This window comes from Lytechinus pictus, chromosome 9 (assembly GCF_037042905.1).
Source record: "Lytechinus pictus isolate F3 Inbred chromosome 9, Lp3.0, whole genome shotgun sequence".
Lineage (NCBI taxonomy): Eukaryota > Metazoa > Echinodermata > Echinoidea > Temnopleuroida > Toxopneustidae > Lytechinus > Lytechinus pictus.
Genome location: NC_087253.1, coordinates 3,895,687 through 3,911,653, shown reverse-complemented (window position 1 = coordinate 3,911,653; position 15,967 = coordinate 3,895,687). Strand labels below are relative to the sequence as shown.

Below are 15,967 nucleotides of genomic sequence, written 5' to 3'. Positions count from 1 at the left end.
CATGAGTAGGCTGCAATTCAGACCCTTAACTCGAGTGAAGGGTTTGCACACCAGACTAGCCTGCTGCATGTGTCCTATCGAATCTTCCATGCTCCAATCACAAAGTTCACTTCCGTAAGTGACATCCTCCCGATTTCACTTCTCAAAGCCATTTAAAGGTCCGGTCTCCCCGACTAATGATTGGAACAAATCAAGACAAGCCAACAATCTTTACCCTACTTATTTCATGTCAAACTCAGATGTTATTATTCAGACCATAGAACTAACTTGATTTCACAAAATAGTTCATATGACCAACACATATACAGATGAGAGTCGACGACTTATATTATTTGCTGTATACTACAGGGCATGTGATATGAATACGAAATATTTCCATACATGTATATTTCGCGATAAAGAAGTAAAGTTGGAATTTATTTTATTTTTTATTTTTATTTATTAAAATATCTTTATACAGGATAACAGGCTCAGATTAACTGTTTTTCAGCTTGGTCCTGTTAACAGTAATAATAATAAAGATCACAACCGATTCGGGAAATGAAGTTGACTTAGGATTGCAATCTCGAGATTAATCCGGCGAAGTGATGATTGGACCAAATGGTTGTTTAGACCATGGACCTACTAGCAGGTCCATGGTTAGACGAACTGTTGATGGAAGAAATGGCATTAGACTAAATGAAAGTACACTGTTAAAAAACCCTGGTTTTGCAGAATGCAATAACAGAATCATTCTGTAAATTCATAAAACATGATTTTTTTCTGCAATTAAACAGAACACAGGCCCGTTGCAGAAAGAGTTGCGTTTAAACGCAAGTCAAAAAATCAATCGCAAGTCAAAATGCGCGCTGTTGATTGGTCGAAAATCAAGTTACGCATGATTTTTAGAGTTGCGATTGATTGCAACTCTTTCTGCAACGGGCCCCAGGTCTGTTTAAAAAGGGGAAAAGGGTGTTTTATTTAAGGAAATTTGTAGGATTCCATACACCAAATACCAATTTCCTGTAAGATTACGCAATCTGGTATGATTACAGGTGCTCTCGAGACTCTGCTGCAGGAACTTCTTTTATTTTAAGGATAAATTTTCTAACAGTGTAGACCATGTGGCGAGTGGAATAGTTGGCAGTAGACGAATTGGCAATTTAGCAAAAGAGTGACCCTTCGCACGCCTGGTGATCCTCTCTTGTGGTAACTAATTAACCAGATTTTCATTGGCGATGTCGTTGTTCCTATTAAAGGATAGCCAGTCTTTTGTTAAGTCACTCGTAAGTTAATGCAACATCCCGCCCTTTCAAACAGTACCAAAAAAAACGTAATTTGAATGATGATTCAAGTGAAAATAAGGCTAATGACGAATATTTAGCACGTGTGAAACCAAACAAGAACATGATTAGAATCACGAATGCTATCACAGTCATTATTACAATAGCAATCATAATTACAATAATGATTCAAGATTCACGTGTGAAAAGGCCCATCCAGACACAGAAAAAGTATTTTCTCAATAAAGGATATCAAGCCAGCTGGAAATCTGAGGGCCTTTTTACCCCGGGGGGGGGGGGGGGGCACTTCCATTGACGAGTGGATACCATGCGCGACCATGAGATCTCAAAAAGCACCCTAAACACGTATTTTCCATATTCTGAAAATGCAACCCTTAACAAGTATTGGCGAGTGAAACCCTACCCTTAACAAGTATTGGAAACAAAACGATACTATTGGCAAGTATTCCCTGAATTGAACCCCTAAACAAGTACAGTGATATTTCAATTGTTATGTCACAGACGTCGGTTTTACTTTTACCTACACAATTGGGTTTAGTACAGCCCCACTCGCGCAAATGCTCTAAACACGTAGTGTTGACTCTTGGGGCAAAAAGTACATCCTTTAAAAACATTTTAGTCTTGATTTGTTATACCCTCGCAAATTCGACCCTAAACACGTAGCTCTCCTATCGAAAGTAGATACCCTTTTTTTCATTATTTAGTGTTTTTGACACCCTTATTACGTTACGTACGTAACATGCCCAGTGCCCTATCTTGAAAAAGACATCCTTTTTACGTGCTTTTTGGTCGCGCATGGTATCCACTCGTCATTGTAAGTGGCCCCCCGGGCTTTTCACACGTGAATCTTGAACCATTGTAATGATGGTTGCTATTGTTAGCAATCTCTCCGTAGTGGAAAAAAAAACACACAAAGAAAATTTGATTAAAGACTCAACTACAGTCATAACAGTATTTCACTACAACAAGAATCGTTCTATTTCTTCAGATAGTAGGAATGAGCCTTCATTCAAGTTTTCTTAATTTTCTATGTTACAGACACACAGGCACACACACACACATAACCATAAAGAAAAACAAGTGTTATAATATGCCTACCTGGAGAACCTTTAGAATGATGGCGAATTTCGTCAAGTAACGCCTTTGGAGGTAAATTCGTCCGATGAAACGAAGGTACGGTCAGTGGAGGTGGTGGTGGTGGTGGTGGTGGTGGTGGGGTCGCTAGATGTGCTGCAGGTGGTGGTGGTCCTGGTGGAGTCGCAGCTGGTAAGTTGCCAGGTGGTGGTTTAACAGGTGCTGGTGGTGACTGTGTCCACTTTTGTTTTAATGGCTTCTTAGAGTTCTCGAAGAGATATTTTGATGAATTTGAATCATCAAATTCTTTTCCCATGTAGCTTGCTGTGGAATATATAAAATGTGAATTGTTAATTGAAGGAGGGTCGCTATCTTAATGTCTGCGATGTGCGGTTTGGAGTGTATGTCTTGTGAAAGTTCAACTTCAAATATATAAGTAATCCTAACCAGTGCCCAACGTCCTGGTTAGTCTACAAGCGCAGACTAAAACTTGACACTTAAACAAAATAATCCAATTTCTAGGGACGGGGGGGGGGGGGGGGGGGGGGCTAGACTCGAAACCCACGTGTCAAAGAAGCAGAAGTAGAATCAGTGTCAGTACAAGAGTGAATCAGGGGAGTGTTTCATCAACATTTTCATCCGCCAAGTTGTCAGATCTGACATCTTTCTCTGATTTTGATTGGCTGAGAGGTACTGTTACTATGGTAACTGTCGGATAAAATGGTACTTGTCGGATAAAACGTCCGACAAGTCCTTTCATGAAACGCCCCCCAGGTCTCATTTCTTCAAACTCTGCGCCGTGCACTTTGCGAAAATCAAAGGTCTGTGCCTGCCATAGGCGGCGGAAACGGGGGAGGGGGAACAGGGGGGGGGGAAATGTCCCCCCTAAATTTTAGGAGGGGATGGTCCCCCCCTAAAAAGAAAGAAAGAAAGAGAGAAAGAAAAAAAGGGAAGGAAGGAAGAAAAGAAGAAGGAAGAAAGAAAGAACATGAAGAAAGAAAGAAAGAAAGAAAAGAAGAAAGGAAGAGGAAAAAGTTAACTGAACAGCTGAAACAAAAAACATTAAAACCTATATAAACGAAGAAGAAAATATGTATATAAAAAAAAGAGAGAGCAAGATAAAAAGAAAAAGAAATGTAAATAAAATAAAGGGAGGGGATAATTGGAAAATGAAAAAAAAAATATCGGGTCACTACATAAAAAAGAAAATTTCGCTCGCACTTCGCGCTCGCATTCCCTCCTGTTAAGTGAGATACAGTAATCTGCTCATTAGGAGAGCTTAGAATATGCTTATCAAATTTTGAAGGCAATATGCACAAATTATTTTGCTTGCGATTCAAGTTTCCATTGCATTCTGTTCATAATGCTTACAAAAATACTGAATATCAGAAAAAAATCAGCTAGGGCTACGCGCTGGCATTATTTGACAGGCAAATGTAGTGAGATACGTATTCTCTTTATGTATTGAAGAAAACAGCAATTCAAGTGTTACCGTTTCAAGTCAGTTTATCACTTATTTTCATCTCGCTCCTCGCATAAATTGTTTAGTAACATGACCATCCTATTCATCGTTTCAAAGAATCCGAGATTTTAGGTCAGAATATCGTTTTTTTCAGCTCGCGCTTCGCGCTCGCGTCAATTGTTTAGATAGATACCCATCCAGTTCATTAGAATTTCAAGGTTTGGGTTGTAATATCAAATATGTTATCTCGCGCTTCGCTCTCGCATAAAATGTTTAGTTAAATAGCCATTCTGTTCATGATTACTAAGTGCTCAGAATGTCCCAATTTTAGGTCAGATTACCAAAAAATTTCAGCTCGCGCTTCGCATCAATTGTTTAGATAGATACCCATCCGGTTCATGGTCACAAAAGTGCTCAAAATGTCCAGTTTTTTGTTGGAATAACAAAACTTTTGAGCTCGCGCTACGCGTTAGCATAAACTGTTTTATAGTTAGATTCCAATCCTACTCATGATGACCAAAAGTGCTTAGAATGTCAACATTTTAGGTCAGAAAATCAATATTTGTTTTTTTGCTCGGGCTTCGCGCTTGCATCAATTGTTTGGATAGATACCCATCCCGTTCATTGTATTAAAAAGTGCCTTAGAATATCAAATTTTGGGCCGTATAACTATCAAAGATTTTCCGCTCGCGCTACGCGCTCGCATAAAGTTTTTATTTTACATTCTGTATACTCTATTCTGTTCATGATTATCAAAAGTTCTTAGAATGTCTAAATTTTAGGTCAGAATATCAAAAATGTTCACATCAATTGTTTAGATAGATACCCATCCTGCTTGATGGCCCAAAGTGCTTAGAGTGTCAAAATTTACGTCAGGTTATCAACAATTTTCAGCTCGCGCTTCGCGCTTGCATAAAAGGTTTTATATTTAGATACTATCCTGTTCATCATTCATGTTCATGGGGGCACCCTTTAAAAAAAAAAGTACACAATGGCACCAAAATCAGGTAGGGCCCACGGGGTGCAAAATCCTGTACATGCGTCTGCCTTGTTAGATATCTCATCATGTTTGTGAGAAAAACTAAGATGTACTACCCCGTAAACAAAATATATAAACAACTGCTTTTAGCATCCGACTTGGAAAATTCCGGGGAAAATATTTTTTCCGTCCCCCCCCCTAATTTTTATGCTTCCGCCGCCAATGGTGCCTGCAGATTGATCGCCTGGGGACCACTGCCTTAAAACAAAATATTATATAGAGGGATTGATCTTGAGTGAATATTTGATGAGCTGTGATTTAACACGTAAGTGAATGGGAGCCTGAAATACTTATTATTTGCCCTAAACGTCATCCACCCGATATTTCTTTTGCATCTCTTCATACGAAATCTTAATATATTGTTCCATCCTTTTATGTTTTAATCATGTAAATCCGTTTTTAGATATTGTGTCTTTTTAATGGTTTGTTTCAATAAAAACTTGAATATAAAAAAATATACAAAAAAAAAGTAAGTCCCCCCTTAAACAAACATCCATAATTTCCGAACCACTGGGAGTTGTTAATATATTTTTACATGAGCGTGTAGGTATTTTTATAAGCTACCCTCTTAGTGAATGTTACGGACATATTTATGTTATGCTTCAGTGAGCACCGGTAGAATGCAAAATTGTCAGTTTTTAAAAGTCACAAACAAAATATCATGACTTTGATTCCAGTTTATTGGAACGAAATCCACATTCTCATCATGAAAAATCGTCAGAAGGCTTGTAAAAGGTACTTTCTTAAAGACAATACAATTTTTTTGGAAAATTTCACGGTTGAATAAACACAGTCAAAATTTGCCATTAATGGAATTTTTACACATTTCTATCGATGAAAATGATCGAAAATGATGACAATTATTTTTGGGAAGAGTATCTTCAACAATATTCATCATTTCACGGCTCAATGAACATGTAATGAAAAAAAAATACGATTTTCAAATATCTTTGGCAAGTAATGCTTCAATTTGGTAACTGAAATTATTTTTTCTCAACCTTTTTCGTGATGTTCATGACCAATTAATATGTTTCAATGATTCAAAGGCGTTTAGTTAAGCATTTACGCTTGAATGAACATGTGGAATGTAATAAGCTTTTTTTTACGTTATTGGAAAAATGAAATTGCTAACTATGAATATCTGTCACAAACCTTCGTGCAAAGTTAATTTGATTGGATTTTTATGAAAATCCCGATATTTAATGCTTCAGTGAGCACACAATATTAAAAAAATATGCAAATGAGAAGAAATTTCTAGGCCTTGGCCCCGCTCTGTGCCGTATCGAATGGTTATTTGAGTGTGCGAGCCCATTGGATAGTGTCACTCTGAAGCCATGTGCGAAGTTTCATGAGAAAATTATTGACAGAAATAACAAAAACCGTCTATGAAACAAACCCTTATTTCACTTTTATTAACATTTTGACTTCCTCTCTCATAGACATTGTGTACACTATGGGTGCATATTTTTGAGAATAAGTAACCCCTATTCAATATGGTGGAACTTTATTCAAAAGCTATCTTTAGCACTATCATTTGACAGTAATGTTTATCAACCTCGGGCTTCGCGCTTGTATCAATTGTTTGGATAGATACCCATCCCGTTCATGGTATTAAAAAGTGCCTTAGAATATCAAATTTTGGGCCGTATAACTTTCAAAAATGAAATCGATTTGTTTGTTTATGGATGAGTGAGCACGCCTCAAAGGGGGAAAATGGGCATTTTTAATGTCACAGACTCATTTTGAGGGGTTATAAAGTGAATAATGGGGGCAAATTCGGTTTCAGATGTAACTTAATTGGTGTTGTTTTTATCATCCATCATTTTATCACCACACACTTTCCGAACTTTTACACTGTCATGGTTGAGTGAGCACACTCGAAAACTTGGGAATTAATACTCAATTTACTGCATAAATGTACTCTATTCCTAAAAAAATTTCAGGATCAGTTGAATTTATGGACAAATAAGTGGTGGATCCAGAATTTGAAAGTGGGGAGGGGAGCCACTAACATCTTCCAATTTTAACATGTTTTAACAACCCACTGGGCATTTTACCTGACATTACCCGGGTTGTAACAGGTAATAACATGGATATTACTACGGTAACAACAGTGGGTAATAACAGGGAAATAGTAGACCAATCCTTCCCTCTTATTATCTGGACCTGATATTACTCCATTTACCCAATATTTCTCAGTATGATGTAACTACTATTTCCAGCATTTTAATGATATCACCACCTCATATTACTCTGTTTACCCAATATTACCCAATAAATGTCGGCTCATTAAAAAAACAATTAGTGTCATTAGGGTCATTGAAGCACATTTTTACAACTCCATACTCTAAGCCATATCATCTTATCCTATCCTAAAATCCTACATCCTAATCCTAATCCTATCCTACACCTATCCACCAAACCCTGTCATTTACTTCTATATATTGAGCGAGTTTACAACACTTGACAAATTATGGTTAACAATTATTCAACCCTAAAACATTTTTCTAAAATTAATGTCATGATTATGACTAATATGATATATAAACTACACATTTTTCTGAAAATTTTCTGGGTGGAATAATTGCATAAACATAAACACATTAATTATTACAGCTATATTAGCTAAAATTTTGGCCATTTATTGTAGTAATGAATATTCATGAGTAACTAATATTCCCAGCATTTTCCTGATATTACCATCTGATATTACTCCATTTACCCAATATTAATGGGTTCCGCATGGGTTGGAGGTCTCGTTTCCATCTGAGTCCTATCTGGGCACCATGTGGGTTCAAGTATATGTTTTCATCTGGGTTCCATGTGGGCCCATATGGGACCCAGATATCCCAGATAAGAACCGTATGTGATCCAGATACTTTGCTGTCTGGGAATGGAAGCGTTTCAACATTACCCATTACCCCTTATCAACCTGTTTGTAACTGGGTAAAATGTTGGTTTCATCAGGGTGATAACAGTAATTTTTTGGACTTTGAAAATTTCGCTGGGATTGCTGTAAGATTGCTCTTATTACTAAAGTTTGCAATGTTATAACCAATCAAAGTCATTCAACATTACCCTTATTACCCCTCATCACCCTGTTGTAACTAGGTAAATGTAGGTTTCATCAGGGTGATAACAGTAACAGGTATCAACAGGAATCATAATTTCGGTAATAACATGGTAATAACGGTAATATTTGGTGTTACTCAAATTTCCGGGTGATATTACCGGTAATAACCGGTAAAATTGGTAATCGGTAACAAATTGCCCAGTGGGAAGTTACAGAGGATACTACCATAAACCCATATGAGAGGATGCGTCATCACAAACAAAAATGTGCTCACTCAATCATGAACATACGTTATCGAAATTGTGTGTGGAGTGGCTAAATGATGGATAGTAAAACAACATTATTGCCATAAAATTCACCAAAAAACAGCCTTTGCCCAACTTTCTATTTACACAATCTGAAAAACGACTCTTGTGACTTTCGAAAATGGTCATTTTTAATTCAATCTTTGATTACTAATGCATAACCCAACCGATCAATCTCATTTTCCACCAGGAATTGCCTAATGAGTGTAAGAAACCACCTACAAAATATTATGTCTCAAAATTATTCCGTTCGAAAGTTACAGCATTTTGATTTAGGGGGGACTTACTTTTTTTGTTTTGTATAAATTATATTAGGTCCTATAGACTAATGTCTGGAATCTGGATACTCTGATAATGATGAGGACTCTGAATTGCGTGGACAAGGCTGACCATTCTGAGGTGTTTGATAATTGTTTTAGTGACCCAAACATGGAATTGCGCGAAATGATAATATATGATATGATAAAAGTTTCAAAATTTAGAAAAAAAACCCTTAGAATTTGATGATTTTCAAATCAACATTTTACCAATGTATATAAAAAAAATATTAGTTTGAGGGAATAATCTATTTTCGATGTTATGTGTTGCAGTGCGGCCAGTAGAGAAATTTCTAATCACATTTCAATAGATACATCATACAGCAACATTCATTTTTGCTTTCCCTGTGAATGCTGGCAATGCGTCTGCTCATGATGTCCGACCGGAGGCAGCGAAAAGTAGTAACCATTATTACAGAAGCATGTACTAAGTATTTTCTTATTGAATCTGGCTAGTATAGGCCTGCATATAGTTAGGACTTATATAGGTCTGAAACTTTTGTTTACAACTTGCTAGAACAATCCAATGGAGAGCATATGTCTAACATAATTATCATTTTATCATTGCGGCATCAAAGTTGCTTTAAAGGGAATGTGTTGGATGGTTCTCCATGCATCTCTTAAAGTAGAATGAAACCTTTGGAATAAGATAGCTTGAGTGACAACAGAAAAATCAAAGAAACAGATCAACGAAATTTTTAGAAAAATCGGACAAATAATGAGAAAGTTATGACCATTTGAATATTGCGATCACTAATGCTATGGAGATCCTCTAATTGGCAATGCGACAAAGATGTGTGATGTCACTTGTGAACAACTCTCCCCATTACTTTAGTATATATTTTACTTAAACTGTCTCTTTTATAACATCTATCACTAGATCATGTGTTCTTTCTATAGGAGGGCGTGTAATACAGACTTAAAAAAATACATCATGGATAAAGAGTATGTAAAAACTATGTATCACCATAAGAAAAATCAAAAAGAGACATTTTGGCGGTATTTTATAGTCCATCAAAGGGAAAGTTGTTCACATGTGACATCACACATCCTTGTCGCATTGTCAATGGGAGAATCTCCATGGCATTAGTGATTGCAATATTCAAATGCTCATAACTTTCTCATTATTTGTCCGATTTTTCTAAACCTTTCTTTGATTTGTCTGTTTCGACACAAGCCTATTTGTTCCAAAGGTTTCATTCCCCTTTAATATTGATTTGTCAGATCAATTAGGCCTACATCTTTACTCAACTGTGGTGTAGGCTACTCTGACAAAGTTGGTTTCCTACACTGCAAAAACTCCGGTGTTGATTTAACACCAGCCCGGAATATCCACACCAGAGGAGTATTGAAACAACACCAGTTTGGAATCAAACCGATGCTGTTTTAATACTAATTGGTGTTGTATAAACACCTATCTGGTGTTAGACCAAAACGAAACTGGTGTTGTTTAACACTTATCTGGTATGGACATACATAGATTCCAGGCTGGTGTTAAATCAACACCGGAGTTTTTGCAGTGTAAATACTACGTTGAAATTTTATTTTTTAAAGATATATTTGCATAGTCTATGTCAATATTCGTCCAGAACGAACCAATGGAAAGAAATGAGACCAATTTATTAGATCGTCTTGTGAGGTGTGCATGAGTAAGAATAGAGCAGGGGCGGGTCCATGATTTTCCAAAAGGAGGGGCAAATTTTTCGGAGGAAAATTTTGACAAGCCCCCCAAAAAGGGTTTTCAACCACAAATAAAGGATATTTCGTACCCGAAAAAATTTGACAAGCAACAAAAAAAAAAACGTTTTCAATTACAAATTAAGGATATTTCGTACCCGAAAAAATTTCACAAGCAAAAAAAAGGTCTTCAATTTCAAAAGAGGGGGCCGGTTTTAATGGCATTTCTACATTACAAATTTTAATTTTGCTTCTCAAGGGGGGGAACGTGCTTCCTGTGCCCCCCCCCCTGGAATCACGCCTGGGATAGAGTAACGTGAATTGGTGTAAACCCGGAAAGGATCCATTTAACGATGTGTTATTCATAAGACGTCATCGGAGCCATTATGACGTAATAGTCTCATAGCGCCCTCCCTTAGAGGATATACGCAAACGGAGGTTCAGAGATGCAGGACTCGAGTACTAGATTTAGACTCCCATTCGGCATTCACTCACGCGTTAAATCACAGCTTATAAAAAAATCAGTCAAAATCAATTCCTCAATAGATTTTGTTTTAATTAACTGGGATTCATAATCACAAGACCGTAGGCGCCTACAACAAAATTAGGATAGGCCCATAATAAATAAAGTCTTGAAGGTTAAAGATTTATATTCTTTTCAACTCGGACAGTTAATGTACAAGTTTATCAATAAACAATTACCGTTACCTTTTAATAATATGTTTGTAAAAAATGATGCAATTCATAAGCACTTCACTCGCAAGGCGAGTTCCTTTCATTTACCTCTGAATAGAACATCGTTTGCACAGAAGACATTTGTTTTTACTGGACCAAAATTATGGAATTCTTTTTTCAAAGGATATTATACAATGTAATTCAATACAAAATTTCAAAGGAAAACTTAAAAAATATCTTCTGAATTCATATTAGATTATCGTTTTTTCCCAAAGTAATGTAATTCAGAACTTAATATGTAAATGTGTTTATTAATTTCTCTTTGTATATATGTTTAATCGTTTAATGATTTCTGTATACAGTGTATACTGAATCATTTATTTTTATTATCATTTACTTATTTTTATTTGTTTATTTTTTTATTCATTATATATATATATATATTGTTTATTTCTTCATTTTATCTTATTTTTTATTCATAAAATTTACTTATAAAAGGGGGCCTTCACCCTACAAGCTCTGCTTTTTAGTTGGTCTCCTTCCCTTCCGATTTCATGGTATTATTGTATTATAAAAAATGATTTAAATGTTATATTTTGTAAATATGTATATTGAACTATCATTGTAAATGTAAAAAGATTGAAAGAGAAAATAAATGAATTGAATTGAATACGAGTTTAATCGGGTACTTGTCCAGCTCAAACAAAAATTGTAAGAAGACTAACCATAATTATTCATTCCATGAATACTTTCTGTTATTATAAGTTTATTAGTGATTTTTTTTTTTTTACTTTTATGTATTACATTTTTCTTTCTCATTGATTATTATGTACATTTATTGACGGTTTTATGTGATATTGTTTTGTTATGTTTTTAATTTATGTTGATACAGGGCCCCTTGGTCGAGCAGTTCTTGTAACTGAAAGGGCTACCCTGTTAAAACAAGTGGAATGCCTCTGGCCGTCTCACCTGCATCACGCGATTCAATATAGCAGCAGTGCTGATTTTGAAAACTACTATAACTCGCACAAGATGTTCAGTGATACTTGGTTACTCTTATTTCCACGTTTTATGAACTAGACCAATACACTTATAGAGATATGATGGCAATTCAACAAATACCCCCAACGTGGCCAAAGTTCTTTGACCTTACATGACCTTTGACCTTGATCATGTGACCTGAAACTCGCACAGGATGTTCAGTGATACTTGATTACTATTATGTCCAAGTTTTATGAACTAGACCAACACACTTTCAAATTTATGGCTGTAATTCAACAAATACCCCAATTTGGCCAAAGTTCATTGACCCTAAATGACCTTTGACCTTGATCATGTGACCTGAAACTTGCACAGGATGTTCAGTAATACTTGATTACTATTATGTCCAAGTTTCATGAATCAGATCTATAAACTTTCAAAGTTATGATGGTAATTCAACAGATACCCCCAATTCGGCCAAAGTTCATTGACCCTAAATGACCTTTGACCTTGGTCATGTGATGTGAAACTCATGCAGGATGTTCAGTGATACTTGATAAACCTTATGTATAAGTTTCATGAACTAGGTCCATATATTTTCTAAGTTATGATGACATTTCAAAAACTTAACCTTAGGTTAAGATTTTGATGTTGATTCCCCCAACATGGTCTAAGTTCATTGACCCTAAATGACCTTTGACCTTGGTCATGTGACATGAAACTCAGGCAGGATGTTCAGTAATACTTGATTAACCTTATGGCCAAGTTTCATGAACTAGGTCCATATACTTTCTAAGTTATGCTGTCATTTCAAAAACTTAACCTCAGGTTAAGATTTGGTGTTGACGCCGCCGCCGCCGTCGCCGTCGCCGCCGCCGTCGGAAAAGCGGCGCCTATAGTCTCACTCTGCTATGCAGGTGAGACAATAAAACGACCCAAAAAAAAAAAAAAAAAAAAAAAAATTATTTTAGACGTGTGCCTATATAATCCAAGTTATGTGGGAAGATACAAATTAATGCAGAGGTTCGAGCCTTAGTCACATCGTGACTTACTAAAGGAAAATGAAACCTTAGCAACAAGATAGCTGGTGCGAAAACAGGAAAATGGAATAAACAGATCAATGAAAGTTTGAGAAAAATTGAATAAATGAATTTGAAGTTTAGATCATTATTGTAATGTAGATCCTCCCATTGGCAATGCGACAAAGATGTGTGATGTCACATGTGAACAACTTTGCCATTACTTTTCTATACATTTCAATTAAACTGCATGCCTCTTTAATCACATCTTATCAGTAGATCATGCATTCTTTATATATAGGAGGGCAGATTTTCAAAGAATACAGTATGGATACAAAGTTTTTATCACCATAAGAAAGAGCAAAACGAGACATTTTGGGGGCATTTTATAGTCCATCAAAGGGAATGTTGTTTACCTGTGACATCACACATCTTTGTAGCATTGCGAATTGGAGGATCTCCATAGCATTAGTGATCGCAATATTCATATGCCCATAACTTTATCATTATTTGTAAGATTTTCTAAAACTTTCTTTGATCGTATTCTTTGATTTTTTCTGTTTCCAGCACACAAGCCCACTTGTTACAAAGGTTTAATTCCCCTTTAAAAGTTCGTTTCAGACGTAAATAATCGTACGATCGATTTATCGACAGACACACACACCCACACACACACACACATCAAATACACCCCCCACACACACACATACACACACTAGTCCTTCAAACCGTTCAGAGCAAGAAAAACGGAAGATTAATTTGCAGACAATAATTCAAGTAAAATTTATGCAGTCTACCACCTCCAAAGACCTATTATTATAGGCCTACATGTAAATAAAATACGATTGGTTAAGTAAAATAACACAATAAAATCGTAGATTTTAAAAGAAGCGTCGCTTTCAAAAATTAGATATGTATATATATATTTTAAGATAGAGTTATATTAGAGGTCAGTGTCACCTCTTTTTATCCTGAATTAGTCTCATACATGTAATAGGCCTTTATCGATATTCTTGATCTTTTCATGCATATTCATGATTGTGGTTGCGTCATTTTCATGCGATTATATGGCAACAATTTCTTCACTTATGCTTAATATTTTCAGCCTTCACCTTTAGTATACATGCTTTTTAACCTGCACGTTTCCATGACTACCATAATCATGAATGCATCTATTTTTTCAATTTCTTGTCACAGACGCGAGCTAGGTTGGCGTCGAAAATTGTGATAATACTTTTTGTTGGAGCTGAATGGATATTGGATAACCTCTGTCTCTTTGACTCAACAACACGCGGAATTTGATATACATGAAAACACATACTTGTCATAGGACAACTTATTTTGGAAATTTTATAGTAACTTACGTGCAAGTTGGGTAGCAGTCCATAACATCTTATATCCAAACTAAAATCCATACTATCCACTGAGATTCAACTTTGAGAGGAGGGTACACCTATTATAGTATATCATATAGACCAAGGAGTTACCAGCACTATATATATACGCGCTATGCCAACGTTATTATGTGCGCTCAAATGAATGATGATCATTCCGGGATCATTCATTATTTTTCTTTTGTGATTTTGTCCTCTCATCGTCATGATCGCGAATATATTATAAATAGCGATTTCTTTTCTTGATAGTTTTACAATAACAACAACCTTTACAATATATATAATAATATTTACAAAAGTACATAATCTGGATCATAACAAAAAGAAACTGTGCCCTGTAAGTCTTGATGTAACCATGGAGCTGTAGTAAGTCTTGCTGTAACTAGGCTAGGGATGTGGTCGGGATTAGTTTTTTAAAATATCTGTATACTCACCTTTCTTCGTTCCTAGACCCTCTGAAGATTTGCGTGGTATTGGTGCTTTGTTGAATACAGGTCTTGGCCTGTACCCTTCGCTTTTAAACCTGGGTTCATCATCGAAGATTTCTCCCGGTTCAGAATCAACATTGTCGTCAGTTCGAAGAGAGTTGGTGCGTAATTTCCTGACATCATCCAACACAAAAAGTGGGTTGCTTCCCTTTCGCCTGTTCATTTGCTTTGCATTTAAATCTTTATCTTGCCCAGTCTGAGGTGGTCTCGGTTTTGGTTTAGATAATGCTGGGAATTTCTTTTTTCCCTTCTTGGTCGGGGTAAAACTCTCTCGGAATGTCGGTGGAGGCGAAATATCGTCGTCCATGCTACCACCTGATTTCGCCATTTGATACCAGGAAGACTCACTGTGCCGGTACATGTACGAGAAGTCGTACGGCAATTCAACTCCAGTGTCAGCCTTGCCTCCCCGCGTTGATCCCATAAGCGATGCATGCACCGGTAATTCCGGTTTGTGTGTTCGTTTGGTATGAGGATCCAAAACACGTCTGCTATCCATAAGCGTGCAAGTGGTGGTATAGTTTAGTGGGTGGTATGTTTTTCGTCAAAGCACTTCTGATTCTACGTCATGCTTTAGTGATCTTGGCATAGAACAACACTCTAAGGTGATGACGAATATGATGCACAGAATAATGACTGGATATTATAATCATTTATGAAAGCAAAGTAGATCAGTCCTGCCCGTGTCTACTTTGTATATGGGCTGTCATGGCTGTCATGTAAAATGACTCATCTAAATGAAGTACGGGTTATGGTTGGTAGGCTTATAGACTATACTATAGGTTTCGGTTTCCTCTCTAGGAAAAAAGGAAAAAGTGAGCCTTATCCGGCCCGGAGGCAGCTAGGAGATCCGGATGGTACTTGTTAAGTAAATTTCGTGTGGAATTCGAAAAACAAAACAATCGGTTACCGTCGATTATTGAGTCTATTGACTGAAATGGCAAACATTTCGTAGTAGGCCCCCTACACGATTTTTTTTTCTCTCTGTCATCGCTAATTATCTGACGTCTTAGCTCGCATTTTTTTTTGTTTTTGAAACTATGAATTTAACTATTGAAACAAGTTATGAAAGAAGAAAACATACAAATTAATGAAACTGAAGAAAATAATAAAGAAAACATGCTCGGAAACGATTGAATGTTGAGATTATACTAATTATGTAGGCCACGTACCTCCCATT

General features: G+C 36.3%; 1 protein-coding gene across 1 annotated transcript; it reads right to left on the bottom strand.

Moving 5' to 3' along the window:
- Positions 1 to 135: 135 nt before the first annotated feature.
- On the bottom strand, positions 136 to 15,286 carry LOC135155558 (uncharacterized). Its single transcript, XM_064105032.1, has 3 exons — positions 14,734 to 15,286; positions 2,382 to 2,681; positions 136 to 173 (listed from the first exon to the last, which is right to left on the bottom strand). Exons 1-3 carry the CDS (start codon positions 15,284 to 15,286, stop codon positions 136 to 138), a joined length of 891 nt encoding a protein of 296 aa, XP_063961102.1.
- Positions 15,287 to 15,967: the final 681 nt, after the last annotated feature.

Coding starts and splice junctions, on each gene's coding strand:
- LOC135155558 (XM_064105032.1), bottom strand. CDS start 15,286: ATGGATAGCAGACGTGTTTTGGATCCTCATACCAAACGAACACACAAA. Junction 2,682..14,733: donor GGGTCTAGGAACGAAGAAAG/GTGAGTATACAG, acceptor TATATTCCACAG/CAAGCTACATGGGAAAAGAA. Junction 174..2,381: donor TCATTCTAAAGGTTCTCCAG/GTAGGCATATTA, acceptor TCCAATCATTAG/TCGGGGAGACCGGACCTTTA.